This window comes from Kwoniella dendrophila, chromosome 8 (genome assembly GCF_036810415.1).
Source record: "Kwoniella dendrophila CBS 6074 chromosome 8, complete sequence".
In the NCBI taxonomy this organism is placed as follows: domain Eukaryota; kingdom Fungi; phylum Basidiomycota; class Tremellomycetes; order Tremellales; family Cryptococcaceae; genus Kwoniella; species Kwoniella dendrophila.
Window position 1 is genome coordinate 1577246 of NC_089483.1, and position 26994 is coordinate 1604239.

The following is a 26994-nucleotide window of genomic DNA, read 5'->3' on the forward strand; positions in this document are numbered from 1 at the left end:
GTCTCAACGTGAAGTATGAAACCAATACTCTACTGTACAGCGAACCTAATTCCAGTAGTTACTAAATTTCTGTCAAAAATCCAACTTCTATAATTCCATCAGGGGATAAATTTAAATTTGCAATACGATTTCTCGTATTTTCCCTTGTCCAAATAAATGACCATAATAAAATCATTTTAAACCAATTATTTTTCTTTCTGTCAATTTTTAATTGTTCTTTACCGATAATATATAAAACTTTATGATTAAAAGCTTTTTCAAGAATTTGTATTTGTCTTTGATTTTCTAATTCCTTGGTCATTAGATGATTTTTAATTTGATTATATATAATTAAAGATAAATCTGGTGTAATTATATCATCGTTAAAACCATAATTTATAATTAATCTATAACAATAATTAGGATAAGTGTTTGGAGAATTACCTAAATTCAATCTAGTAATTTGATATCTATCATTTTCAGATGATACAGTAGGTTTATTGATAGGTTTTAAATGGAAAAAAATAATAAATTCAGGTAAACATGATAATTTTTCAATAAATTGATTGAATACTTCTGGATTATCTTTTCCAGATTTATCAAAAAATATACCTAATCCATTGATTTTGCTTAATGGTATAATACTGTTTTTTTTATCATGTTGAGATGTCGATTTCATTTCAAACACATTACCTTGACTAAAAGGTTTAAATTGGGATTCACCTGACCATTGTTTTTCTTTACCAAATCTCCAAATCAATAAAATAATCGCTAAAATCGTTGATAATGATAAAGTGAACCATGCACCATCAGGTACTTTGGTCAAAGCTGAAGATAAAAAAGCACCATCTAGAGAAGCGAATAAAAGCCAAATACCAACCACATATAAAGGATTGAAATGCCAAACGAAAATAGCTACTAAAGAAACCATTAAAGTATCGAAAAAAGTTACCATCATTACACAAACACCATAAGCGTTACCTAAACTTGTTGTGTTATTATAAATTGAAGCAACTAAAACAGTTCCAATCATTAATAACCAATTGATCGAAGGTATATACAATTGACCATGATATTTTTTCGATGTATGTTTTATTTTTAATTGTGGGAAATAAGATAGTTTCATAATTTGTGAAATTAATTGAAAACTTGCTGTTATAATTGCTTGTGAAGCTACTATAGCAGCTAAAATAGCTATAACCAAAGCAAAATACAATGTTCCTGGTGGAGCAGAATTAAAGAAAGGATTAGAATATGATTTTGGATTTTCACTTATATATGAAGCTTGACCTGTATAAGTCAAAATCAAACAAGGAAATACAAAACATAACCAACTTATTTGAATTGATTTGCGATTAAATGCACCTAAATCAGCAAATAAAGCTTCAACACCTGTAAAAGATAATAAAACACCACCTAAATGTCTCCAACCTAATTCTTTATTTCTGATTAGATAATTTATTCCATAATAAGGATAAAAAGCTTTAAATATTGTAGCATCATAATTAATTAAATTATAAATCCCAAATGAAGCATTTAATAGAAACCAAATCCCTATTATTGGTGCGAAAACAATTGTAATTTTTGATATACCTAATGGTTGAATGAGATAGAGTAAAATCAAAATACCATCTGTAGTACCAATGATTGTACTTTTACTTATATTTGGAACAGCAACTTGAATACCTTGAATAGCACCTAAAACAGATTGAGCAGGAGTTAAAACTCCATCAGATAAAACCATAGTTACAGCTAAAATTCCAATTATTTTTAAAACAATTTTAACAATTTTACTAGCTTCTATTTTTCTGCGTAGTTGAATCCCTCGATGTCCTCTTTTACCTGTATTTTCTATATCGATCGTGGCTAATCGTTTCATCTCAACTTTTGAAGTTTCTCTAGGATTTTTTAAGTGATATTTAACTAAGATTAACAAGAACAAGAAAACAAGAAAATCATTTTTAGTCAGCCAAATTAGAAAAATCGTTCGGTTTTTTTTTTTTTTTTTCTTTCTCATCCCAAAATACATCAGATCTCTCACTTACATATCTTGATAATAAAGCATATGTACTAAACGTACCACCCTCACCATCATTATCTGCTCTAAGAATTACGCAAATATATTTTACAGTAACCATCAAAATTAATGACCATAGTACTAACGATAGAATTCCAATTAAATCTCGTTTTGAAGGTGGATCAGAAAAAGTTGATGAGAATACATATAAAGGTGATGTACCAATATCACCGTAAATTACTCCTAAGGATTGAAAAGATAATGATAAAAGAGATAAACCAGAGAATTCCTAATTTTATTCAACCACCATGGATGTACAGTAAGCGTAAGCACTAGTAATGAACTTTGAGATTACAGTATAGTATATATATTCAAGAACCCAAAAGAGGAGAAAGTAAAATAATCATTTCGGTAGATCGTTTGACTTACTTGAGTTTCACGATGATCACTTGAACGCTTCAATCCTGCCTCTCCTTCTTCTTCATCCCCAATAGTATTTGTTGAAGGTATAGCTGCCGATGCACGACGGGTACGTATATTGACAATCTCTTCGCCAACCTGATCTGCATTGTTAAATCTCGAGTTTGATGTTTTGTAATTGTAATGGAGACTGCTTTGGTGATCATCAGATAAGTAATGAGCATTGTCTTCTAGATTAAGATCAGTCATGGTCAATTAAGACAGTACACTTGAATATATTGAACCCCTTTTGTCAGTACTTTTAAGAGAGCCGGAGATTCAGTAGTCAGGTTAGTGATACTATACATGACTTTGGTATTTATATATTCCTGTTCGCACTCGCGATTCTGTCGAATGAAGTATCTTTCTGTTTTAATTGACAATTATCTTATCGAACCTCCTGAATGCAAAAAATGAGGGATTTTTTTCTTTTCTTTTTGGGTGTCCTCGAAATGCTTTTCTACCGATCGTAACCTGTAAGACTGTGCCAAAAAGGACAAAAGAAAAAGGGTAGTAGAATCTGCAGGAACAGGAAATATGAGATTAGAGATAACGAAATGGTCTTATGGATGAATGAATGCTTTTAACCATGTATAACAGCATGAACGTTTGATACACATATCCGAAAATAATATGAGGGGTTTTTTTCTTTTAGCTATATGTAATAAATTTCACGAATAAAGCTAAACTAGATAAGAGGTAAAAGTAGAGATGATAAGTAAGTAAACCTTGAGTCTTAACTTTTGCGCGAATTTCTACAGAATCAATTATTGAGCCGTACCAATCGGAAATTGCCTTTGATAGGTCAAATTGACAAAGTATAATATGATAATTTAATGCCATTTCCACATCAACATAGTCAAAAAATAAACACCGCAATTGATTGAAAAGCAAGGGTCACTTACTGTATTATGTACGTTTTAGATGAACTTCAAAAGAAGGAAGATGAGAAACAACAATCACATGGTTACTTCTGGTTACGTTAATACTCTGACCATTTTACCTTATATCAAGATAAAATTGTTGATTGCCATAACTATCGGTATCTTGGTATTTTGACTGACATATATTAGTATAAATTGATAGTTGTAATCATATCTATAATGATACAGCATTTATCTCTCAAAACATATGAATCGCACAAAAATCGCGCATAATTAATTTTGGTATGTACGAGTTACAAGTATTTCGTTATTACTTTATTTTACTCACTCTTACTAAAATAGCTCAATTTTCACCATTGTACGTCAACATTCATATACACTAAATTCCCTCATACTGCATACCTCCTATACTACATAACCCTAATTCAAGTTATTTTACAAGGGGACACTTCATGGAAAGAAATCCAGTCCCCTCTCGCCTCGCTGGATGGATAAATCGCTCATCTTCAAGAACAGCTTCACTTGAAATGTTTTACCGAAACGGTCTAGAGTGGAAATTAGGAGGTTGAAGAAATTCGATACTATAGTCTGTTCTAAAAGCCTTTTCGTTCAGCTCAATTAAATGGCTTTACTTTTCTTGTCTGCTTTAATGTATATGGTAATTCCTGATGGCAAGTGCTCAATCTATATTGAATGACGCTCATTAATTCATATTATAACGCATATAATTTCGTTATTTCATCATCATTCTAATCTATCAATCTATTTTGTTTTCTATTTAAATCTATTGCCGGTATGATGATCTAACCATAACATCATTCCTCAACCCTTAAATTCGAATGCTTCTTTATTGATTCTACAACAGCTTGTCGTAATTAATGCGGAACCATAGGTAAATCCTTTTTATGTTCTTCATCCTCCAATACACCTTGTTCAGCTTTAATAGTAGTCTTCTTCCTTCTAAACAATAATAGAATTAAAATAGCATTAAATATTAACCAACCAAATTCAAACCAAAATGAAGCTTGAACATTTTTGAAATTTTTCATATTATCTGGATATAAAGTTAATAAACCAGCTTGAATTGATAAACCAACAACTGAACCAATTTGTAAAGATACTTGTAATAATGCACCTGCTACTCCTGACATATGTGATGGTGCTGATGTCATTACTGTAATACTATTTAATCAGAGTATCAAGTTAGTATCGATTCATCTGACGATAAAAACATGTTGGGTGAAGGATTAAACATGTGAATGAGGCTGATCGAAGAAGAAAGAATAGCGAAGAAAAAAAGCAAAAGACTCACTTAACACCTAAGAAAACACACATATTTGAACCACTACTTATAAACAAAGCTGGAAAATCAAACTTCCAATATTGATTATTATAAATCTCACCATGAGAATAAATGAATAATATATAAGTTGCTGAACAAATTATTAATCCAGTTGAAATAACATATTTATAATTTTTAACTTTTGATAATACTTTAGGCATAATCAATGCACCTAATACAGCTGCGACACCTGCAGGTAACATTCTAATTGCTGCTATAATTGGTTTTTCATCAAATACCGTTAAAAATCTTTCGATTAAAACAAGTTGATTGAACTGAAAAATGATTTTTTTTCCATTAAAAATTTAAAGATAAAGATAAAGATAAAGATAAATACCATCATCAGTATGTTTCGTTCGCTCCATGGTAGCGAAAAAAACCGTAATAGAGAAAAAGATGGCGAAAAGAGAGGAAGATTGAGATCGTAGCTGAAATGACTCACGTTCCAAGTTGAATAAATACCTAAAGCAACAAAAATCATTAAAGGCATATTTAATATTTTCCAGAATTCTGTAGGGATTAAAGCATATCCTTTAGGTAATTTTGATTCCCAAATGAAAAACCCAATAAACAATGGCCATGACATTAAGAATGGAACTAAGAATTTCGCTGTAGTCCATCCATATGAAGCACCTAAAGTTAAACCTAAAATGAGTAAAATAATTCCAAATAACATTATCAAAGTTCCAATTATATCTAATCTTTTTAATTTATCTTTAGTTGTTGAGACTTGACCAGAACTTTCTCCTTTTACTTTAGGTATAAGGATTAATGCTGAGAAAGCGAATGGTATACAAATTACAGCGATCATCTAATAAAAGTTCGGAAAAATTTGGAATTAATATTGATTGTATATATATATAAAAGTGTACTTTTGATACACGACTTACTCTGAAAAACCATCTCCAAGCTGCTTGTTGACCTTCAGCAGTGATAAATCCGAATAATCCAGCAATTACAAGTCCAGTAGCATTTGCTATAGCACCACTTAAACCAAACATCGTTAATGCAACATGCAGTTCTTCAGGTTCGAAGATTGTAAGGATTAACCTGAATGCTGAAGGGATCTACGTGTAATACTTTTACATTAGCCTACCGAGCATGCTTGCGATTGTGAGAATGAAGAAAGGGGTGCACTAAAAGATCAAGAGATAAGAATGGCTATAAATTCGACTCACCGTACCAGCACCTGCTATACCAGCTAATGCTCTGAATACAAAGAAAGCATATTGATTTGTCATAAAGGATAATATCAAAGTGAAAATCCCTAAGATGAAGAAACTCCATGTGAAAACCGGCTTGGCTGAATACAAATCTGATACACGACCAAAGAATAATAAGAAGCTATTATTTGATGATGGCATGAGGAATATACATTAGCGCAATTCAAAGGTCACGTAGAGCTGTAGTCATTTTGCAAGATGGAGTATAGTACGGTAGAATGTTTGGATCTCCACTTACGCTGAAAACGTAACAACATATGAAGTCTATTGATGTTACGAACAGAATCATTAGCAATATCCTAACATAAAGCTCGGATCGTTCCATCTATACTCACAATAATCCATGTTGAAGATTCGTATAGAATACCAAGATTTTCTGATATTTGATCTGTATATATGAATAAACCAGATACGGCTACAACGTCTAGGTACTATTCATTTTGATTCTCATCAGCTTTTAATTTATGCATGTGACACGTATCATTGGATGGAATATTGAATCGGATAGGTTGATGATCGATGTGCTATATTAACTTACTTGAGCCATACTAAAAATCAATAGTAAACACCATTTCCTACTCTGAGATAGCTTAACTGCCGGTTCGTCCTGAGACACATCCATGTCGTTAGGTTGGTCTAGTTTAGGTGTACCGTTCTCAAGTTCAGATAGATTCTTGATAGATCCTTCAGTCTTGATTGATCCATCAGAAACCGCCTGTCCTAGACGTTCTTGATCTACAACGGTTGTTATGGAAGATCGTTGACTCATATTTGCTGATGAGTATTGCTGTTAATTCCCCTGTTAACGTTATTAAACTCTTCCTTGATACTGTGTTTAGTCCGTCAGTGTAGTACAGATCAAATTGTGCGATCATCAAAAGGAAATGCAACAATTCATGAGAACGATCATGATGAAAATATATAAATAGACAAGTTGAATGATCGCGTATGGATGAGGATGATACAATAAAGGAATTATCAATATTTCATTCTGATCATGTAATATTTTGATTATAAAGCAAAAATTCAGTTTGAGCTTTGTCATTTTTTTTTGAATTTGGAGTGGAGGTCAATGAGGTGGAAAGATGAATCTATGGTGAGATCTCGTTATATCAATAATTCTCATACAATTTAGCGCCAAGATATTCTCCGTTTTCCTGATTTTGCCTTTATTTTTGATTTGAAGGATTCCAACGGTGTTAGAAACTCATTCTCGTTTATCCGATTATTCTGTATGTTGCATGTATGGAAAGATGAAGTGGAGGAAATTTTAACAGTTTTACAGTAGAGTACTCGTAGTGTGTATGAGAATGGCTTATCAATAATAGATGTAGATTTGTGATCACGATAACTTGGTCATTTGTGAAAACAATGCCCCTTGACAGGACTCAAATCGTAAGGCAGAGAAAGCTCTGATGGTATGTTGTATCTTGTCCATACTATCGTTTCGACGCAAATCAAAAGATACCAATCATGCCAGCCATTCTAAGCCCATAAGATCGGGTATCCCGAGCTATATGTATTTACGGCTGAGAAACATGCGTGGTGATATACTTGATTACCCATGTTCATTGTCTTCAGGGCAGATAACCAGAATTGAATGAGCTTCCTCCCTAATGATTCTCTCCTTCAAGATAGAAGACATGATTTCTTCTGCCTCTGAGCCTCTATACTTCCTCGCCAAGGCCTTAGCCCTAGCTTTCTTCAGTCTCTTGATCACTGCTTGGGCTCTTCTTCTTCTCTTCTTCCACGATAACAATGCGTTAGTAGCAGGCGATCCTAGCAGAACGGCGGTGATCTCCGCATATTTAATTATGATGCATGATGCAACATTCTCGACGCGTTTGTCCAAGTTAAAAATCAAAACAGAGGGATTCGAGCTTTAATAATTATTACATGATCCCTTATCCTTTTCCTTTAGTTTTCGATGGGAGCATAGAATCATGGCTTTAATATCAGCTTTAAATGACTGGAATCTCCCTTCAACTTCTGCTCAAGGTGCAAGACAATACGAGCAGCTGGCACATGTCAGTATTTCTCAATAAACTCTCATGATTATAGGCTAGCAAACTGATTTAGCGGTTCGGTACAGGCTTTAAAGGTTGCGAGGCAATATCTTTATCCAAGGGATATTAGTACTTCAAGATCAGCTGCTAAACCAGGTAAGATAAGAACAGACGTTTATTTCGGTATCAATAAGAACTGATGTTATCCTTTAACGTAGTCGAAACACCCGATGTTACCGCTGCTTTTCAACTTGTTTTGAGGGATGGAAGAGGTTCAACATTATATTCGGAATTTATGGGTAAGCTATCGTCACAAACGTCAATTGGCTATTCACTGATTGCAGCTACCTAGATGCCGTTGAAGCGAGGTTTTACCTTATCACTCAAGATGCACAACGTTATATTGACCAGTTGAATGTCAGTCATGCAGAAGATGTGGATGAAGAATTGGTCGCACCAATAATGACGGAGATGTTGGAAAGGTTAGCAGTTTGGCAACGTGCTTGGGGTGTGCCATTAAGAGCTTTCGGCGAGTGAGTAATAACGTTCATACTGCAATATAATAGTATTTACCGGTTTAGTTGTCGTTAGGGCTACGGTATAGTGATCTGACTTTGCTTTTAGCTCAAAATTAATAGGTTCATTCACATCAACATTCCATTCATTATTACATTCAACATTACCTTCAATCTTTCCTGAACATTTGTTGATTTTTTTGCAAATAAGTTTAAATAATCTACCTAAACATTTAATAAATCCAGATCCAAGTGAACTAACACATGGTAATCAACAAATGTTTCAATCTGTTCCATTGAATTATCACAAAGTATCACCGCCTTCACCACATTTATCAAGATTAGGTATTTTTCCAAGATTTTCCGGAACGTTAAGTAAAGTAGCTTATAAAGAAATTGAAAGAATAGCTAAAGAAGAATCTGAAAAAGGATGGGATGTAAGAAGGTTAACTAGAGCAAGACAAAGAGTCGGTGATGGTGTAGCTAATTGGTTGTCTGGAATGTTTGAAGGTAAGTTTGGGTTGGATTTGTATTACTGTGTTTTCTCAAGAAGCGCTAGAATGGCATTTAACAGAAGGATCGACGCGCGAGGATTTGATTCATTATATAATCAATTCCTTAGGTAGATGAGTAGTCACTAACACTTTAAGTTCTCCTTCTAGGAAACGACTTTGCTCAAGCTGCATTGAGACCAATGTTCTCCAGATTCGATTATTACCTCTGTAAATGCTTCTTTGATATCAGGTAAGCTGAAAGACTCGGTATTACTGCAGCTGGCTTACATATTTGACATTTAGAACCGACGAGCTCTTCGATATCATCGTTGATTTTCCTGATTCTATGGCAGCACTGGAGGATTTAAAGGCAAGTTTAGGTCTTGAGCTGAAAAGTTCTCGCCAGACCAGCTGACCATTACTGCAGGAATGTTTGTTCAAGGTGGATCAGCGACTAGAACTGGTCAACAAGCTCAATGCAGCGTTAGTCGTATGTTATCGTGACATAACCATATTCTGACTTGTGATACTACACAGCAACCTTAAACGTCTTCTTCATCCTGGAGCAGAAACTAAACTTGTTTTATCGTTATACATCTCCACTATCCGAGCATTACGAATTTTAGATCCACCCGGAGTTCTTTTGCATAAAGTAGCATCACCTATAAGGAAACATTTGAGAGATAGACCTGATACGATCAAATGTATAGTAGCAGCTTTGGTTGAAGGTGAAGAATTAGGCGATGAAAATGAAAATGCTGGACTGATCAAAGAAGGTTTAGAAGATAATGATAGAAACGGTGTAGGCAATAATGATGGAGATGGTATAGAAGATTGGTCTGATCCGAAATGGGAACCTGAACCTGTTGATGCGGCTCCGGGTAGGTTTTCCCCTTTACTCTTTTCAGAAGACGATGTGCTGATTTGGCGGTATCTACAGAGTTCAGATCAGGTAAAGCAGGTGATATAGTTTCAACGTTAGTCAGTATCTACCAAAGTCGGGAAGTCATCATCAAAGAGCTTCAAGTGTTGTTAGCGACCCGACTTTTGGCTGTCAAGGACTATGATGCAGTCAAAGAGGTGAGTTGTATAGCTTGAATTCTGATAGTATCGTATCCATCCCGCATTACCCGTGAGACTGCGACACCTGACCATTTTCTGATATTTTCATAGATCCGCACAATTGAACTGCTCAAACTTCGGTTTGGTGAACAGGCGCTTCATGTTTGCGATGTCATGTTGAAGGATATGGCCGATTCGAAGAGGATTGATGATCATGTTCAAGGTGATATCAGGGTAAGCCATATCGCGACTCTATCTGAGACGATAAATAGCTTACAATCCACCATAGTCTGACGTCCACCCGCTCGTCATCTCTAAGATGTTCTGGCCCAATATACCAGGTACATCGTTACATCTTCCGCCAAAATTATTGCGGTGAGTATATCACATGGGTTGAAACCGTTATATGTAACTAACATCAACAAACATTATAGAGCACAGCAAGAATACGAAGCTGCATTCCATCATTTCAAACCTGACAAGCATTTACGGTTTCTACAATCTCTCGGTACCGTTCACATGTCGTTAGAACTGGAAGATAGAGTAATCGAGGTAGAAGCGAATCCTGTTCAAGCTTCAATCATAGAGTTATTTGAGGGTAAAAATATTTTGACAATTGAAGAATTGAAAGAATCTTTACAGATCACAGATAATTTGATCAAAGATGCTCTGTCTTGGTGGAGAGAAAAAGGGGTTTTGAAAGATGAAGGGAATGGCTGGAGATTGCTGGAGGTAGCTAAAGAAGAAGAATCGTAGACATTTAGGATTAGATGTATGGGATTGGCATATGGTTTGACTGATATCACGGGACGCATGTGAACGATTGGATTGTTTAGTCATTGACAACGTCCTATACAAGCAACATCTCACCTAAGATCGACCAGCCACGTTCACTGAACAATTTTCTTATCTGGAACAATAACCTTATCAGTGAAACCGAATATGTCGAAGACTAGTTGAAGATCAGCTTTACCGGTCCGAACTAAAATCTATCGGTAAAGCAAAATCGATGATCTGTAGCGATGTCATCTTTACGAAGATCATCTTTATCATTGAACGATATTGCTGGAATAATATAAAAAGTTTGTCCAAAGATATCGAAATCTAACCTTTTCTCCTCAAGCTTGCTTCACTTAGTCTTTTCTCTACAATTTTCACTATAATACATAATCTCGCTGGTCGAGTCAGTTTCTAATTACTTATACTTATAATACTTCTTCAACTTCTTAAAGCTTTCTCTAATTCTCGACCTTTCTGACATTTGCTTCTTTACATTATCCTTACTTACTCAATCAAAAACCACAAATTCAAAAACAAAACTTGATTCGTCTGTCGTCTGAAAGCCAAAACCGATCAAAATGAAATTCTCCACTACACCAATCCTCTTAACTTCTTTAGCTTTATCTTCAACAGCAACTTTCGGTGCACCTTTACCACCTGTACCAAATTCCAAATTTACTTCATCACCAAGTTTAAATGGTAATACCAACAACAGTAAAAATTTAGGTTTAGGTAATTCAAGATCACCTAATCCAGATGATTATCAAGATTCACCTAAAATCGGAGGTAATAATAATGTATCACCTTTATTAGGTGTTGGAGTAGGTTTAAATGCTTTATCTTTAGGTAATATCAATATCGATACTAAACCCAATTCCAAAAACTCAAATACAAACTCGAATCCAAATTCAAACCCTAATAATGGTTTAGGTTTAGATGTTGGTTTAGGTAATGGTTTGATTGGAATTGGAGGTATGGGTAGACCAAGTAAGTCGTACATTCTTTCAGGATTGGTCGATATCCCTATTTTGTTTCATCTTGCTAATGCCTATCTGTCTGTGTTTTAGATAAACGGCAATTACCTCAAATTCCATCCCCATCAAATCCAACTATACCTACAAATGGAGTTATCCCAACTTCTGTGCCTATGATACCTCAGACTGCCAAATCAGGCTTAGATGTAGCTGGAGTAACAGGTTTACCTCAAGGCCAAGGTTTAGATAGTACAGTAAATGGTTTAGGTGTGAATTCATTACAACCTAATCAAGTGATATCTACAGCTTCGTCTGGATTAAATGGTCTACCTTTAGTTGGTAATATTGCAAGTAGTTTACCATTACAAGGCTTAACTGGTACTTTAGGAGGATTGACGAATGGTTTACCATTACAAGGTTTGACTGGTACCGTTGGAGGTTTGACTAACGGATTACCTCTTCAAGGCTTAACTGGTACTGTTGGTGGTCTCACTAATGGACTACCTCTTCAAGGTCTTACAAACACCGTAGGAGGATTGACCAACGGTCTTCCATTACAAGGCGTCACTGGTACATTAGGTGGATTAACGAACGGACTTCCCTTGCAAGGGTTGACAGGTACTTTAGGTGGTTTGACCAACGGTTTACCACTTCAAGGTCTTACTAACACTGTCGGAGGCCTCACCAACGGCTTACCATTACAAGGGACACTCAACGGTCTAACTGGCAATCTTCCACTTCAAGGTCTCACTGGAACAGTAGGAAGTCTTACAAACGGTTTACCTCTTCAAGGACTTACTGGTACAGTACAAGGTCTAGCAGCCAATGGTCCATTATCAAGTGTTACTCAACCCATAAATGGTATAGTAGGATCACTAAGTGCCAATGATCCGACTGCAGCAGTGAACAGCTTATCCCAAGGCGTAACGTCTACTGCAAGTAATGTGGCTGGTCAAGCTCCTAATACACCAGCACTAGGAAACATCGTTCAATCGTTAGGTCAAAACACTTATCTGCTTTCATCAGGTCAAATATTAAGACTAGCTTCCGATATATCTGGTATGAGTGGTACTGGAAGCACAACGGCACCAGCATTAAATGGGTTAAGAAGTATAGAAGTTGAAGGTAAAATGTATATCATAAATCCTGCTGGTCAATTGGTCGGTACTTTGACTTTACCAGCTACTTCAACGATTGGATTATATCAAGACCAAAATCAAGACTCTGATCCTTTATCATTTATCGATAACAATCAAAGTCAAAGTAATTCACAATATGATCTCGATGATGGATGGAATTCCAACAACAACCCTTATCCAAATTTAGATAATCAAGGTTTGTTACCTTTGTCAAGTCAACCTGATGCTACTGAATTAGTTGCACAAAGTATGCAAGGTTATGAACCTAATAAATCGTATTTATCTTCCTCGTCATCCACTTATACACCAGAAAATACTTCAGCCTATCAAGATGATACTCAAAATCAAGGTGTATTAGATGTTCCACCACAACCTGATCAAACATGGGGTCAAATGACTGGATCAAGAATGACAACTGGAATTCCTACACCTATCGCAGAGGTGACTTCTTCTGATTCATCAATGTGGGGTGGTATGATTCCAACTGCAACATCTACTACAATATCGGACTTATTACAACCTACAGCAGCCATCACTGCTATCCCAACAGCTTCATCAATCAGTGCAACAGGTACACCAGCTGAAGGTTGGGGTGAATGGGTAACTGGAGGCGTTCCTACAGCTTTACCCACTGCTTATTGGAATAACGATATTGATGATGGTGCTATAGGAAGTGCAATGGTTCCTCAAACTAGTTCCGGTTTGGCTTAGTTTGATAATATAGAACTGTACTTTATATACTATAGCATCATATATAGATGTTTTACGATGTTATTTAGAATTATTTATGCATTATTTACGAATATGATATAGTGTAATCATTTATTTGATCACCTCTTGAGCTTTCCCTTCTATAGCTTTTTAACCATCGACCAGGGTGGTGGGTAAGAGCACATGCACATGAAGAAAAATAAATTAAAAACCTTAATACGCAAGCTACCAGAATTATCGTGAGAAATAAACTTGATATCAAGAAGAAGAGAGAATCAGTTACTTCCGAATATTACGCAAAGATCAAAGATTAAAGACTGAAATGACGTCAGGTGATTTGGGGGAATATGATATGAGATGAGCGTCATTTTTAAGGGTTTTCTTCGTAAAAGTGAATTTGATATTTGATTCCAAGCGAATAATAACATAATAACATGAATAACTCCGTAGGAATCATCTTCTCGTATGTTTGGGACCTAAACTAGTACTCTCTCCTTTCCTTTCCTGCTTGATGATGCAGGATGTGGGGCTCGGTATAACTATTTGAATATTTCAGGTAAACCGGTAAAACCATTGTTTTAGTGATCTTTTTAGACATTTTAGCGTGTCTAAAGAAGAGGGGGAAAGAGGGGAAGGTCAAGGGGAAAGGGAAAAAGAGGAGAGATGCTGTACTACCACGCTTGAGGATCATTGGCTTGTTTAGTTATCAGTTATCAAACTACTAATACACATAACGGTATGCGTACACATAAGCTAATGAAATACTTGTACACATGAACACAAGCACAAATGACTAACTATTTGATGGGAATTCGTTCATTCGTTCATTTAGGAAAGGTATAGAATTATCTGCCATCCTTTCGAACATTTGTGACATACAGTATATCATTCAACACAAGATCTTTATATCTGAAAAGCATTAATACTTCTCAGCGACGCCACCTTACGACACGTCGGAAGAGCACAAAAGATCGTCGTTGTGATATACAGTACTCGAGTACGTCATCAGCGAGAGAAGTTCACATCAAAACATTTGAAATCAGTTACCTATCTCTTATCTATCTCAATTCAAACTATCAATTCATTTTCACACGACCATCAAACGAATACCAAGCAAATCCAAATACCTAAATATACCACCATATTACATAGGATACCTACCATACTCAAAAAACATTACTACTTGTTTATCTTTATTCTTATTTCCCGTAATATCTACGCGTTCATTAATCATTATAAAATAGACGATGCCATATATACCACCAGGTAGTAATCAAATTCAATCTATATCTATACCCATACATAAAACACATCAATTAGCTGTTGATAATATACCGAAAGATATAAGACCAGAAGAAGAAGAAATACATACACCCAAACCATCAGATATGGATAACATGAACACTCAATCAATCAATATACCTCAAAAGGAAAAGGAAGATTCGATAGATTCATTAAATTCAGCTTTATTAGCAACATCATTATATTCTACGTCATCAACACCACCACTAGAACATGATCATGATCATCACCATATAGAGCATAGAGAAGACATATGTCAATCATCTTCTTCTTCGTCGATAAGGGATATTCAGTATACATCTTCTCCAGCAGATTCATCAGTAATTAGTTTACCTGAACAAGACCAGGATAATGAAAATTCGCAAGTGAAGACTTCAAGATCTGATAGTAGTCTACGAAGAAGACAAACTGAATTGAATGATGAAGATGAATCAGAAGAAGGGAAGAAAGTAGCAGGGGAAGATATAACATCAGAAATCGTTGATCCAGCCGTACAAAAGATTCATGTGAATCATGAAGAAGTCAAAAATGCTGTTACATTGTATAAGGAAGCTATATATGCTTATACTGTGAGTAAATCGAGACACCGAAAGCACTTTTGCGGTTCGTTTTGATTATATAGAGATGGTGGTGGATAGCTAGTTCTGGAAACACATATTAAGCGTTTTATCGCTATCACAAAGAGTTATGCGAATATGGAGAAAGATTTTATCATGCCTTACATCAGAGCAATCACACTTCCGGCAACAGGGAAACCTGGGAAGTTCTGGAGAGATGGCATACCATTCGATAACAGAGCTGACTTTGTTGTTATCTTTTACAGCACGGCCTATGGATTCAAGCAAAACTGTCATCGTCTCGAGCTGAACGTAGGAGACAAAGTGTTTCATCCGGTGGTCAATTTGGAAGTAAGCAGAGTGGTAGTGAGTTGAAGAGCTCGTCTCAAGGTGTTGCAATATGTTTTTCGACTATAGCTAATATATCGACTGCAATCAGTGGAAAAAATGGCAGCCAAGAAAGCACTTGCTAAACGACTTAATGGATAATCGTTTATCTGCAACGAACAAACCACTACCTTTTCATCAAAACATTCTAAACCCTCAACACCTCTATTGGTATTCCATTACCTTCAGGTCCAAATCAATTGTATCGTTAAGTCATCTCAAATCAATAAAAATACTTGTACCGTGTATAGTTACCCCATCATATTTATACCAATATTTTCTTTGGGGCTTTTGTGAAATACTATCGTTCTTATCCTCCCTCTCCATTATAACAATACATCCTCCTATTCATCACTTATTTCATCATTAAATTCGATCAGAAAGTAGAATTAAGAAATTAGAACAGTATGAAAGGACAATAATATGAAAGGAATAAGTTAATTTAATTTGTGTGTCACCTTTATCATACATCATGTATCTATAGTCACTATGCTTAACCCCACTAAATAACTAACGGTAAAATTGTTTCAAATGCATCAAGCCTTGGACCTTGTTTGTCTTCTATTTACACACTAACAGTACATTACTCACATCTTCAGCCTACAGCCTACCCTTTCAATCTTCTCTTCCTCCCCAGTTCCCCCATCTACCGCCGCCGTATTTGCTTGTAGTAGCCGATGGTGTGGATGACTCAGGAATAAAGGAATGTTGGGAAATGTAAGCAGATGAAGATGTTTGTGCAAAGTCGATATTCGAATTAGAAGATGCCTGTATAGCTGCGGTGGAAGAAGGACCTGGGATAACTGCAGGATTATTGACCGTATTACTTTTGTTGATGGCTGATTTGTCGGTTAGACTGACACTATTATTGCTAGATCCTAGATCTTGCGTAATCTCATCACTCCAAACAGGATTATCACCTGGAAGTTTACCTATTGGATCATTCTCGCCTATATCCTATACCCAACAGAACCCCAATGATAAGATTTCTCGGTAAGTCTCATGATCGCTCTGATAATCTGAATACAACCAATCTACAACTCACCTCATTCACAAATACAGTTGGATCATCAGGCTGACAAGTTCCACCTCCAATTCCGGTAAAATATTGCTTTAGAGGAGGACAATTACCTAATTCGAATAAAACTTCACATGCTTGATCAGCATTCACAATCTGTGTAAATAATCCTTCTGGCCATCCATTGGTGAAGTCGCCTATAATGAGATCAAAATACTTGTCTGTGAGTAAGGTATCGACGGGTTGATTGTACCAATAAACGACGAAGACAATGAATTTTCAAAGTTGATAGCTCACCATGAAAACCATATCCTAAATCATCACCTTGAGCCCAAACTCTCGCACCAGGTTTATAATCGTATCTATCCTATTATACATCATCAGATTACCATAGGCATCTGTTATGTAAGTCTTTATTCCACTTACATTGAAGTGAAATTCGTAGAATACTATATTTGATTCAGAGAATACGGTAAGCCACTTAATAGACAAGTTATGACAGAACCGAGACTGATAGATCAACTCACATGTAGGTATTCTATAAGGATGGGTAGAAGGACAAGGTCCACCTGAATCAAATCTTCCCGAAGATGGATATGAGACATGTTTACTGCAGTATAATCATCAAAGAGGTACATGTATAACGGTAAGTCATCTTGCGATTAGTTAATATCAGAAGGAAAGAAAGAAGAAACTGATTTACCTTCCATCTAACCATACATTTTTACCATCCCTACAGGATTAAAAAGATTAGCGAAAACAAGGAATATAATAGCATATAATCAGCATTTCATGTGTTGTAGTGAAAATAATACAGTATTTTAAGATTCAAGTGGAAGATCACTGTAAACTTACCAGCAATTTGGGAAAGTGATTTGTGCTCTAAGATCTTCTGGACAACTTCGTTCGGGGAAAGCTGTCACAGACAAAATGTCAATTGTCAATGGCAAGCTACAAGAACTACAGCATGAAGAAGGAAGACATGACCTACCATTCGAAGGTGTAACATCATTACCTAAACAAACATATTCAATTGCAGCCTGTGATGGATCATCCAAATCTAAAGTTCTTCTATCAGGATCACCTGATAACATTTTTATCCCTTTTGGGAATTCGTATATCTCTTCGTTCTCATCTTGGCTAATGAAAGATAGACAGTATAGTATCCTCAATGAGCAGATATACCTTACAGCTAACAAAAGTGGAATTTACCGTCTTATCTTTAAAGGCGGAACTAATGTTCAGCCTCTATGATTGACATCAAAACACCTCAAACCAAAAAAAAAAAAAGAAAACAACTTACGAAATAATACCTGAAAGCAAGATACAAGAAGAGAAAATGAACTAGCTCTCATATCTGATGACCACAATTTTTTTGATGTGGAAATATGCTTTTACTTACGTATTAACTCTGTTCATTTTCACTAACTCAAACATACCATTATCCAGCTTTCTGTATAATTGAGGTACCCAATAATTACTCTTATCAACATTTATATTTGCCGAAGTACATTTACCATTTACCGAATTTTCATATTCATATGTAGCTCTGAAAGATGATGAACCGACTACTGAATGTACTATATGAAAAGTATTCCTCAACTTTAGTTTTGATCATTGACATGTGTGAATGGGGGTTCGTGCATATTATTAGGATTTACCTGTTCATCATCTATTAGAATCTAACTTACCATGATTCGCAATACCTCCAGGAGAGATTATCGGATCTCTTCTTGTTGTAACCACGGCGTTACCATGTTGAACGACGAAAAACCTATCAAGCAGAAATCCGTAAATCTGATGTACTGTATATTGGTGAATATAGTATGGCTAGATAAAAATACCTGACTTACGGATCAGCTGAAACCAAAGTTAGTAAGATTGTTGCTCCAGATATCGCTTTATTTAATGGGATTGCGAACATTTTTGAACAGTTTGTAGAGTATCAAGATTGAGTGACAGTCAGAAAGAACGAATGGTAATCAAGTTAAGGAAATCGGTATGTATCAAGGCCCCCGAAAGCGAAGACCAGCTTTGCTAGAGTCAAATCAAATGAAGTGTAAATTGTGAAATTATGAAGATCGGAAGTCAAATCAACGGATATTAAGATCTTGCCTTAGTAAAACCAGAAGTAGGAATTTGCACAAGGTCAATGTCATAACGCAGAAAAATTTTTCATATGTGAAGGCTTTCTGGTCAAAAGCTAACAGATCTTTTAGACTGATCTCAACGAAGAAAGGAGATTCGTTGGTAATTAGCCACACAGTATTTTAAGGGGATACAACAAGATTGACTATCGTGTCAAAAATCAAAATTAACAATTTGTACAGATAAATCACATGATGCCTGTCCAAAGGAGAAAGAGAACAAAGGATATGAATGATCTTTCAAGATAATCCAGAGCATTTAATAGCTTCGTCCGGAAATCGATCGACGCTTCAGCTATTTAAGGTAGGTCTGAAACAATTAGCATAAACTTTATCTTATGTATTGTGGTAGGATCAAAAGTTTACGTCTTAACTAAGCGACAAGTAACCATGTCCTTTCCGTTAAAAACGACAAGAGTGTTTGGCGCTAAAGAGAGCAATCGAAGCCAGTACTACTGTTTGTTCAAACGAATAATATTTGTTGTCGTTGTCATGACTCCATCCGTTTCACCGTGAATTCAAGCTACCAACTACTCTACGGATTTTTAATTCCGTCCTATCTCCTCTGAACATGCTCAGAACACGTTTGATGATCATTCAAGGGCGTTACAGGGTATGCCAAGATGCATACCATCGTCTTTTGATCGGCTGACCTAATTGTTGTGTGCTTATCAAGACAATGAATCCCCTCCTTTGAACTAGAGACAAAGTAGATTATCGGAGAGTTGAACATTGAATATCAAACCAAGAGATGGAATTACCTCGGTCTCTACAGTAATCCCTGCACCCTATTTTGTTGTTCATTTTCCTCAGGCTGAAAAGGGTTTTTGACTACTGTAGTTTTGGTCTGGAGCACAGCTGCACACACACACTCTTGTGAAAGTAACAGCGACCATAGCGGTACCCTAAACCCTATATCAGTGTTATATGATCCGAATAGTCAGATCGCTTGGCTCACCCCTTCCACTGTAGATACCCAGAACAATGCATGCATCTCGACAAATTTGGAAACATTTGGACATTCACAACCCCTTTTCTCCTTTTGAACAATACTTCGTTGTGTATAAAACAGTAGAATGTGCCTCTCCATAAGGGATAGCAATCGACGGATCTTCTCGCAAGTTGAAAATGACATGTTATCATTCATGAGCAAGATGCATCATGGGGAAATGTATATATAGAAACTTCTCCTTCATTTTATCCTTTTATCCAATATCTCACCTTACCTTGTTGTTTAATATAGAAGTCAGGACGAGGTAAATCTAACTCAGAACCAAGAATTAAATCAGACAACAATAATTGAATATACTGTACTTTACTTACAATGCCAATTCGAGTGGAAGAAACAGAACCTATAGCGCCAGTCAGTGTGGAGTAAGTTGACTGAAGTGTTTCAGTTATGAAAATCACACTGTATATTCACAGATTGCCATGTACTATTTAGACTAATTACTGGTTTAATAGAAAATCTGGTGTGAAAGAACACAATGATGGTAGATTATATACGGCTTCTCAAGGTACGTTCCATGCTTAGTCATTTTGTTATTGCTTAAATAGTCATCAGATATATGGCTGAAACTATGTTTTCAATTGTTAATTTTCCTCTTTTATAATGACAGAATATGCATTACCTGCTGACGAAGAAGAATCAGATCGATTGAATTCACAACATAAAGCTATTGTCATGGTTAGTGTTGTTAAATGACATACCTGTCAGATCTTCTTAAACTGATAATTCTGTTTCGATCATTATAGACCTTCAATGGTCATATCCCTGAGCCCATCAAGACAATCTTACTCGAGAAGGAAAAACCTAGAATTTTAGATGTTGGGTGTGGTACAGGGAATTGGAGTGTTGAAGTAGCGGATCAATTACCCAAAGCTTTGGTCACGGGTGTAAGTGAGAATATGCTGCACGAGTTTCGAATTGTCGATAAAAAACTGATGTATTGTATTTTTAACTTTAGGTTGACCTTGTCTCAATCCATCCTAAAGAATATCCATCCAATGTAGACCTCAAGAGACTTGATATACTCGAAGATTTACCTGAAGGGTGGGAAGGTTCTTTCGATTTGATTCATGCTAGATATTTAGTCTTTGGTGTAAGTTATATCCCTTTGACCTGAAAAAAGCTAATGAACATGTTACTATAGATCAACAATTTCAATACACTTATACCTCGACTACAGAAACTGCTAAAGCCGAACGGTTATTTGATGATGCTTGAACCTGAAGTATGTTTTAGAGCTGAAGGTTATGATTCCAAAACTTCGAAAGCTGTACGATTTGCTGAAGTTATAAGCGAGTGAGTTCCCACTTTTTTCCATGTTGATATGTATGTTGATTTACATGTATACTGACATATATATAATTTAGAGCATCAGATAAATTAGGTAGAAATCCTGTACCTGGTAAAGTAGTTAGTGAATATCTTCAATCCAGTAACGATTTCGATCAAGTTGAAACAGTTGTCGGTGAAATCCCATTATCACCTTGGGCAGATGGTACGTTTTAAATTTCCATTTTACTTTTTTAGGGTTGGTGAACTTTACTTATTGGATAACTTCCTGTGCTTTCTCGTATAGACGAAAGACTGAAAGAGATTGGTATAGCACATCAACCCACCGCACTCAATTATGGAAGTGCATTAAAACGATTAGTTATGAAAGCTGGAATTCACAGTGAACAGGAATATGAAGAAGTTTGTAATGCTTTAGAAGAAGCTGTTCTCGAGGGTAACATGAAATTGATTATTCCTTCATGGATGATCACCGCAAGGAAAATATGATATCGCAATATCTTGACGATATTATGTACATGCTGTTTTACGATTTGTTACGATTGATTTGCTGATCAACGATTAACGATACTTTGATTGATAAGTAGATAGAATGATTTCCTTGTTGACAGATGCATTGATAGATTCTGGCTGTTTGCTCGTTGGTCTGATCGTACAGCGACCTATGATATGGACTCACATCTGACATCTTTTCCGTTTTATTCAGGCTAACGATCGCCCAAACTCCATTTCTTACAATCAGAGTTGACCCCTTCCGTTACCATCAACACTCCTTTTACACGTTGAGGGGCGTTAGACAGGGGGATTGGCTTACATCGTTCATGTTTAAATCTCCTGAGTACTCGTACTGATGCTATGTGTAAAAGGGCGTAGTAGTGTGTGCCAAGAGGTACTGTATGGCCCTTAATAGACACCGTTTATTCAAAGGCAGCTTATCGTGTAGGGCATAGCTGACAACATATCCTTTGAGCTATAGGAACGCCATAAATATAATTTGAAGATTTGGCTGTGTCAAGTAGTGTTCGATGGAGAGATCAGAGATCAACCGTTTCGACATTTTAACGATGATCTTATGCGATCCTGTTGTAATATAATCTTAAAAGTTCGCGGAAGCAAATATCACTCGCATTATATTGTCAAATCACCACCACTCGGAATACTCACATAAGTCATGCCATTCTTCCTCCTTCATCATCATCATCATCATCATCATCATCATCAATATCATCGTCCTTTATGCGAGACGATATACACAATGTATGGTACACTTTCATTCCCTTATCCGTACCTTTGATGAATCGACTTTGCCTTGCTCGCTTCACGCCCTTGAGCCAATTCGAGGGGTTCTATTAGCTCATCTTTCAACATCAAATAATACACACGCTACCTAAAAGAAAACGCTAACTAAAGTTTGAGCTATGAATATTCAGATGAGCGAAGGAGCGAGCAGAGAAGAGAGAACCCTCTTCCATGGATATGGGCAATGTTGTGGTCCCATCGAAAAATCAGGAACTCAAAGCTGAAACGTTTAGTACGAAATTTCGGATCAGATATATTTAGGTTAGCGATCAAAGCAGAGCAGCAGATTTCGCAGCACAGTTGTGTTTTTTTTTTGCGGTAAGGTATGTTGAATGAGTGAAGTCAAATCACAATCCAATTGGAAATACATATATATACGTAGGAATCTTGAAAGAAGTCAGGTGTTTCTTCTTCATTTTCCGAAATCATATGGGAATATTTGGTTGATAAACCGCTCAACAATCATATACGATGTCTAGCATAATCAATCCAACACAAGCTATCGCCAATATCTCTGTCATGTGAGTCATATCTCTCCATGAAAATATAAGCAAGCACATCGGATAGGGGTCACCAATGGATTGAACATAACTTCTGATTGTTTTTTGTAGATCCGGTGTGAAAGAACATAAGGATGGAAGATTGTATAACGCTTCTCAAGGTGAGTCTTTTGGTTGCTTAACGATTGATAATTATGTAGTTGTCGGTGTTTGGTAATTGTTGGTCTGCTGACTTGTTGAGCTTTCAAATTTTGAATCATTTCAGAGGAATATGCCTTACCTGCAGATCAAGAAGAAATTCGTCGATTGAACTCTCAACATAGAGCTATTGTTATGGTAAGTGATTCATTTCTGGCTGTTCTATGCCTTTCTTGTTCTTTTTTTCCTTTTCGTTGTCTCAATAAAACGTACTTTTTCAACATTTCCAACCTTTCACCAATGAATACTCTTCATTTTGCTGCGCTGACATTCTCTTTTTTGCTCTGTTGATTATATAATGCCGAATAGTCTTTCAATGGACACATACCTGAAGATATCAAGGAAGATTTAAGCAAAAAAGAGAAACCAAGGATCTTGGATGTAGGTTGCGGTACAGGTATTTGGGCTATCGAAGTTGGAGAACAATTACCTAATTCAGAGGTCGTTGGTGTAAGTTTCATCTTTCTAGTACCACTAAGTTATTTGTGTCACCGTCACTGAACTTATTCTTTTGCTTTATGCATATCGTTTGATACGGGATTGACTTTTTTTTGAAACTATAGATCGATCTCGTTTCAATTCATTCTGAACATCATCCATTAAATGTCAAATTCCAAAGAATGGATATACTTGAAGACTTTCCAAAGGATTGGCAAGGTACTTTTGATTTAATCCATATTAGATATTTAGTAGTTGGTGTGAGTACGAAAACCCTTAATGAAGTATTGCAGGTAAATTGATATAGTACATAAATTAATACGATATTGTTATGCTTGAATGTCATAGGTCCCAAACTTTGATTTACTATTACCAAAAATTGGTAAACTCTTAAGACCAAATGGGTATTTGGTCAGTATTGAACCTGATCTTGTATTCAAGGCAGAAGGTTATGATGAAACAACTTCTGTAACTATTAAATTTGCCACATTGGTTAATCAGTAAGTAATTTAATTGGTTCTCATCTTCCCTTCGACCTTTAATTCAACTTTTCGATTCCCCTTTTCTACTTGACCGACAAACAAGTGGATAATTTAGAGAATATGTGCTGATTAGGAACAATTTTTTTCTATTTTCTTAAACGTTTTGATTCTTATAAAATGCCTATATTTACCTCCCCCGTTTACCATATCTTGTTAACACATGTCAGAGCATTGAATAAGTTAGGTAGACCTACTTTGCCTAGTAAAGTAGTCAGAGAGGTTGTCCAATCAAGTGAACTCTTTGACTTGGTCAGAACTGAATTATCAGAAATTCCATTGTCGCCTTGGTCAGATGGTATGTTTTTTTTGTTTTGTTTTCGAAATGTTCAGAGACTCTGATCACACAACCTGATGTGAATGGAATCATTATTGATATCGCTCCCTTGCTGATGTATTTCTATAGATGAAAGGATGAAAGAGATAGGAAACGAACATCGAAAAACAACCATTTATCATGGGAGTGCATTCAAGAGATTAGTATTGAACGCTGGTTACGTCTCTGAAGAAGAATATGACTTGGTTTGTAAAGGGGTGGAAGAAGAAGTATCTGATGCCAAGATGAAATTAATCTTCCCCGTTTGGATGAATGTAGCTAGAAGAGTTTGATCGTTTGGTCGTTTGATGGTTATTTGATACTTTGATGATGCATGATTGATGATACATGATACTGTACCCCTTTTTTAACCATCCTTTCCGTTCACACAGAACCGTAAATGACGCAATAGGATCGAGACTTTACTCTGGTTATCTCACCCCTTTATATCCATCAAGCATCAAGCATCAAGGGCGTTGTTGATCTCAATCCCATTCTGCCATTCTATCAGGAATTCGGGTGTCAAAGAACATACAGATGGTAGAGGATATAATGAGACCACTGGTAAGTTTTCCAAGCAATTATGTACTTTTCATTAGATGGTCTTACAGTTGTGAATGATCGTTGATTGATTTATATTTTTGCTGTTCTAGGCGAATACATCTTACCTGCCGATCGAGAAGAAGCAGCTCGATCGGACTTCCAACATAAAGCTATTGTTATGGTATGTCAAGGTTTATCTATCCGTTAAACGTATAAACACTACTCCCAACCAATTTCTCAAAAATCAGTAGACGTTTGAGCTGATAAAATCTTATATATACTGTAGTTGTTTCAAGGTCTAGTACCAGAACATATCCAAAAATCATTATCTGAGAAAGAGAAACCTAGAATTCTTGATGTTGGTCGTGGTACAGGTTGTTGGAGTTTAGATATGGCTTCTCAGTATCCTGAAGCAGAGGTGATTGGGAGTAGGTTATGATAAAGTCGTCTCGTCTAAATAAGGATGGATAGATGTACTGATTTATCCTTTTTCCAAGATTGATTTGGTTTTAATCCACCCAGAAAACCACCCATCAAATTTGGAGTTTAAAAAAGTCGAAATTCGTCAAGAATTTCCGAAGGATGGGAGAATTCGTTCGATTTGATTTATATTAGATATCTTTTTATGGGTGTAAGTTTTTATCCATTTGATATATCAATGCCGATCACTAATACCTGATGATGTTACGTGTGTCTCATTTCGAAAATAGGTCCGAGATTTTACTTCACTGTTAGAAAGACTCACCAAATTGTTGAAACCTGATGGGCATTTGATTTGTATGGAACCTACAGCTTATTGGGCACCTGTTGAAGAAAAAGATAAAGAGCTTGCCTCAATGACTATTAGATATTCCGATATCTTCACTGAGTGAGTTGATTTACCTTGTATGTCCTCTAATCCTGTTATACCCAATTCAGATTGTGAGCTGACCATATCGTGTTTTGTATATGATAGGGCTATGAAGTTAGCTGGTATCGATAATGATCCTCCTAAAGTCATGCGACAATACTTGGATTCTAACAAAGATTATAAGGAAGTGAAAAATGAATATCAAGGTATGCCTTTATCACCTTGCTCAGATGGTACGTACGATTATGTCCTCCTTTCTGCCCTTCAAATACTATCGAAACCTTTTCCATCATTCTTTTCCATCAATCCTTGATATCCAGCTAATTTCAACTTTGCGTTATCGTAGATGAAAGACTCAAACAATGTGGTGAAACTCATTTATCTAATTCAATTCAAATGATTCAAGTTTTCAGAAGATTAATCCTTGAATCTAAAGTCATCAATGAAGAGGAATATGATCAATTGAGTGCTCAAGTTGAAGTTGAATTTAGAGAAGCTAAAGGTGAATTAGTTTTACCAATTTGGAGAATCTCTGCTCAAAAAGTTTAGATCTTATTGGATTTTTTACCGTTTGAATAATTTTGAGATAGATAGGATATCAATACTGAATGTATGTTGGTAACGAGTTTTATGTCTTGAATGAATTGTTATGACCTTTATTTATAATCACCCAGCGGAACGTCGTATCTTCCGTGGGTAATCATTCACTGCTCTTATGTTCTAAGCGATCAACTTGTCGGGTTAACGGGTATTGTTAAGCTTAAAGATTAAGATAAAGTTAGTCATACTCTTTCAAATTGTCGATCTCGACTCTTTAATTCCCTTATAATGTCTCATCTCTTGATATTGCTAGGAACATATATTATCATTGTTAAACTCACATTCCTCACATTTTACCGATGGAGGTGATGCTGTTGTGATGTAACGGTTAACGTAAGGAAAGGTACATATGTAGGTACATCACTCAAACATTAACTCAATTAATCACGCAGTTGACCATAGGCATCGACAAATTA

The 26994-nt window shown here is 35.9% G+C and overlaps 8 protein-coding genes across 8 annotated transcripts; 5 read left to right on the forward strand and 3 right to left on the reverse strand.

Moving 5' to 3' along the window:
* Positions 1-61: 61 nt before the first annotated feature.
* Positions 62-2665, reverse strand: L201_006404 (potassium uptake protein; the record flags this gene model as incomplete). Its single annotated transcript, XM_066222123.1, has 3 exons — positions 62-1902; positions 2021-2285; positions 2426-2665. The coding sequence occupies 3 exons, from the start codon at positions 2663-2665 to the stop codon at positions 62-64; spliced, it is 2346 nt and encodes a 781-aa protein (XP_066078220.1).
* Positions 2666-4214: 1549 nt separating this feature from the next.
* On the reverse strand, positions 4215-6673 carry L201_006405 (uncharacterized protein; the record flags this gene model as incomplete). Its single annotated transcript, XM_066222124.1, has 8 exons — positions 4215-4521; positions 4652-4956; positions 5124-5492; positions 5572-5748; positions 5860-6025; positions 6143-6168; positions 6240-6335; positions 6443-6673. The coding sequence occupies 8 exons, from the start codon at positions 6671-6673 to the stop codon at positions 4215-4217; spliced, it is 1677 nt and encodes a 558-aa protein (XP_066078221.1).
* A 1174-nt stretch (positions 6674-7847) lies between these two features.
* On the forward strand, positions 7848-10737 carry L201_006406 (uncharacterized protein; the record flags this gene model as incomplete). The annotated part of the gene is made up of 13 exons (XM_066222125.1): positions 7848-7931; positions 7997-8066; positions 8129-8209; positions 8263-8443; positions 8535-8935; positions 9088-9169; positions 9223-9289; positions 9347-9402; positions 9457-9800; positions 9860-9999; positions 10093-10215; positions 10271-10356; positions 10416-10737. The coding sequence occupies 13 exons, from the start codon at positions 7848-7850 to the stop codon at positions 10735-10737; spliced, it is 2037 nt and encodes a 678-aa protein (XP_066078222.1).
* A 602-nt stretch (positions 10738-11339) lies between these two features.
* Positions 11340-13585, forward strand: L201_006407 (uncharacterized protein; the record flags this gene model as incomplete). Its single annotated transcript, XM_066222126.1, has 2 exons — positions 11340-11748; positions 11829-13585. The coding sequence occupies 2 exons, from the start codon at positions 11340-11342 to the stop codon at positions 13583-13585; spliced, it is 2166 nt and encodes a 721-aa protein (XP_066078223.1).
* A 1247-nt stretch (positions 13586-14832) lies between these two features.
* L201_006408 (uncharacterized protein) lies at positions 14833-15933 on the forward strand (the record flags this gene model as incomplete). The annotated part of the gene is made up of 3 exons (XM_066222127.1): positions 14833-15456; positions 15711-15810; positions 15884-15933. The coding sequence occupies 3 exons, from the start codon at positions 14833-14835 to the stop codon at positions 15931-15933; spliced, it is 774 nt and encodes a 257-aa protein (XP_066078224.1).
* Positions 15934-16446: 513 nt separating this feature from the next.
* Positions 16447-18773, reverse strand: L201_006409 (uncharacterized protein; the record flags this gene model as incomplete). The annotated part of the gene is made up of 11 exons (XM_066222128.1): positions 16447-16788; positions 16877-17046; positions 17147-17216; positions 17276-17298; positions 17377-17459; positions 17553-17582; positions 17705-17765; positions 17841-17989; positions 18252-18429; positions 18541-18623; positions 18703-18773. 11 exons carry the CDS (start codon positions 18771-18773, stop codon positions 16447-16449), a joined length of 1260 nt encoding a protein of 419 aa, XP_066078225.1.
* A 1547-nt stretch (positions 18774-20320) lies between these two features.
* Positions 20321-21784, forward strand: L201_006410 (uncharacterized protein; the record flags this gene model as incomplete). The annotated part of the gene is made up of 8 exons (XM_066222129.1): positions 20321-20370; positions 20461-20513; positions 20616-20683; positions 20752-20892; positions 20964-21098; positions 21150-21301; positions 21373-21500; positions 21582-21784. The coding sequence occupies 8 exons, from the start codon at positions 20321-20323 to the stop codon at positions 21782-21784; spliced, it is 930 nt and encodes a 309-aa protein (XP_066078226.1).
* A 1281-nt stretch (positions 21785-23065) lies between these two features.
* Positions 23066-26527, forward strand: L201_006411 (uncharacterized protein; the record flags this gene model as incomplete). Its single annotated transcript, XM_066222130.1, has 15 exons — positions 23066-23115; positions 23206-23255; positions 23360-23430; positions 23602-23742; positions 23856-23990; positions 24079-24230; positions 24440-24567; positions 24676-24860; positions 25044-25149; positions 25239-25309; positions 25415-25556; positions 25710-25759; positions 25839-25996; positions 26084-26211; positions 26325-26527. 15 exons carry the CDS (start codon positions 23066-23068, stop codon positions 26525-26527), a joined length of 1770 nt encoding a protein of 589 aa, XP_066078227.1.
* Positions 26528-26994: the final 467 nt, after the last annotated feature.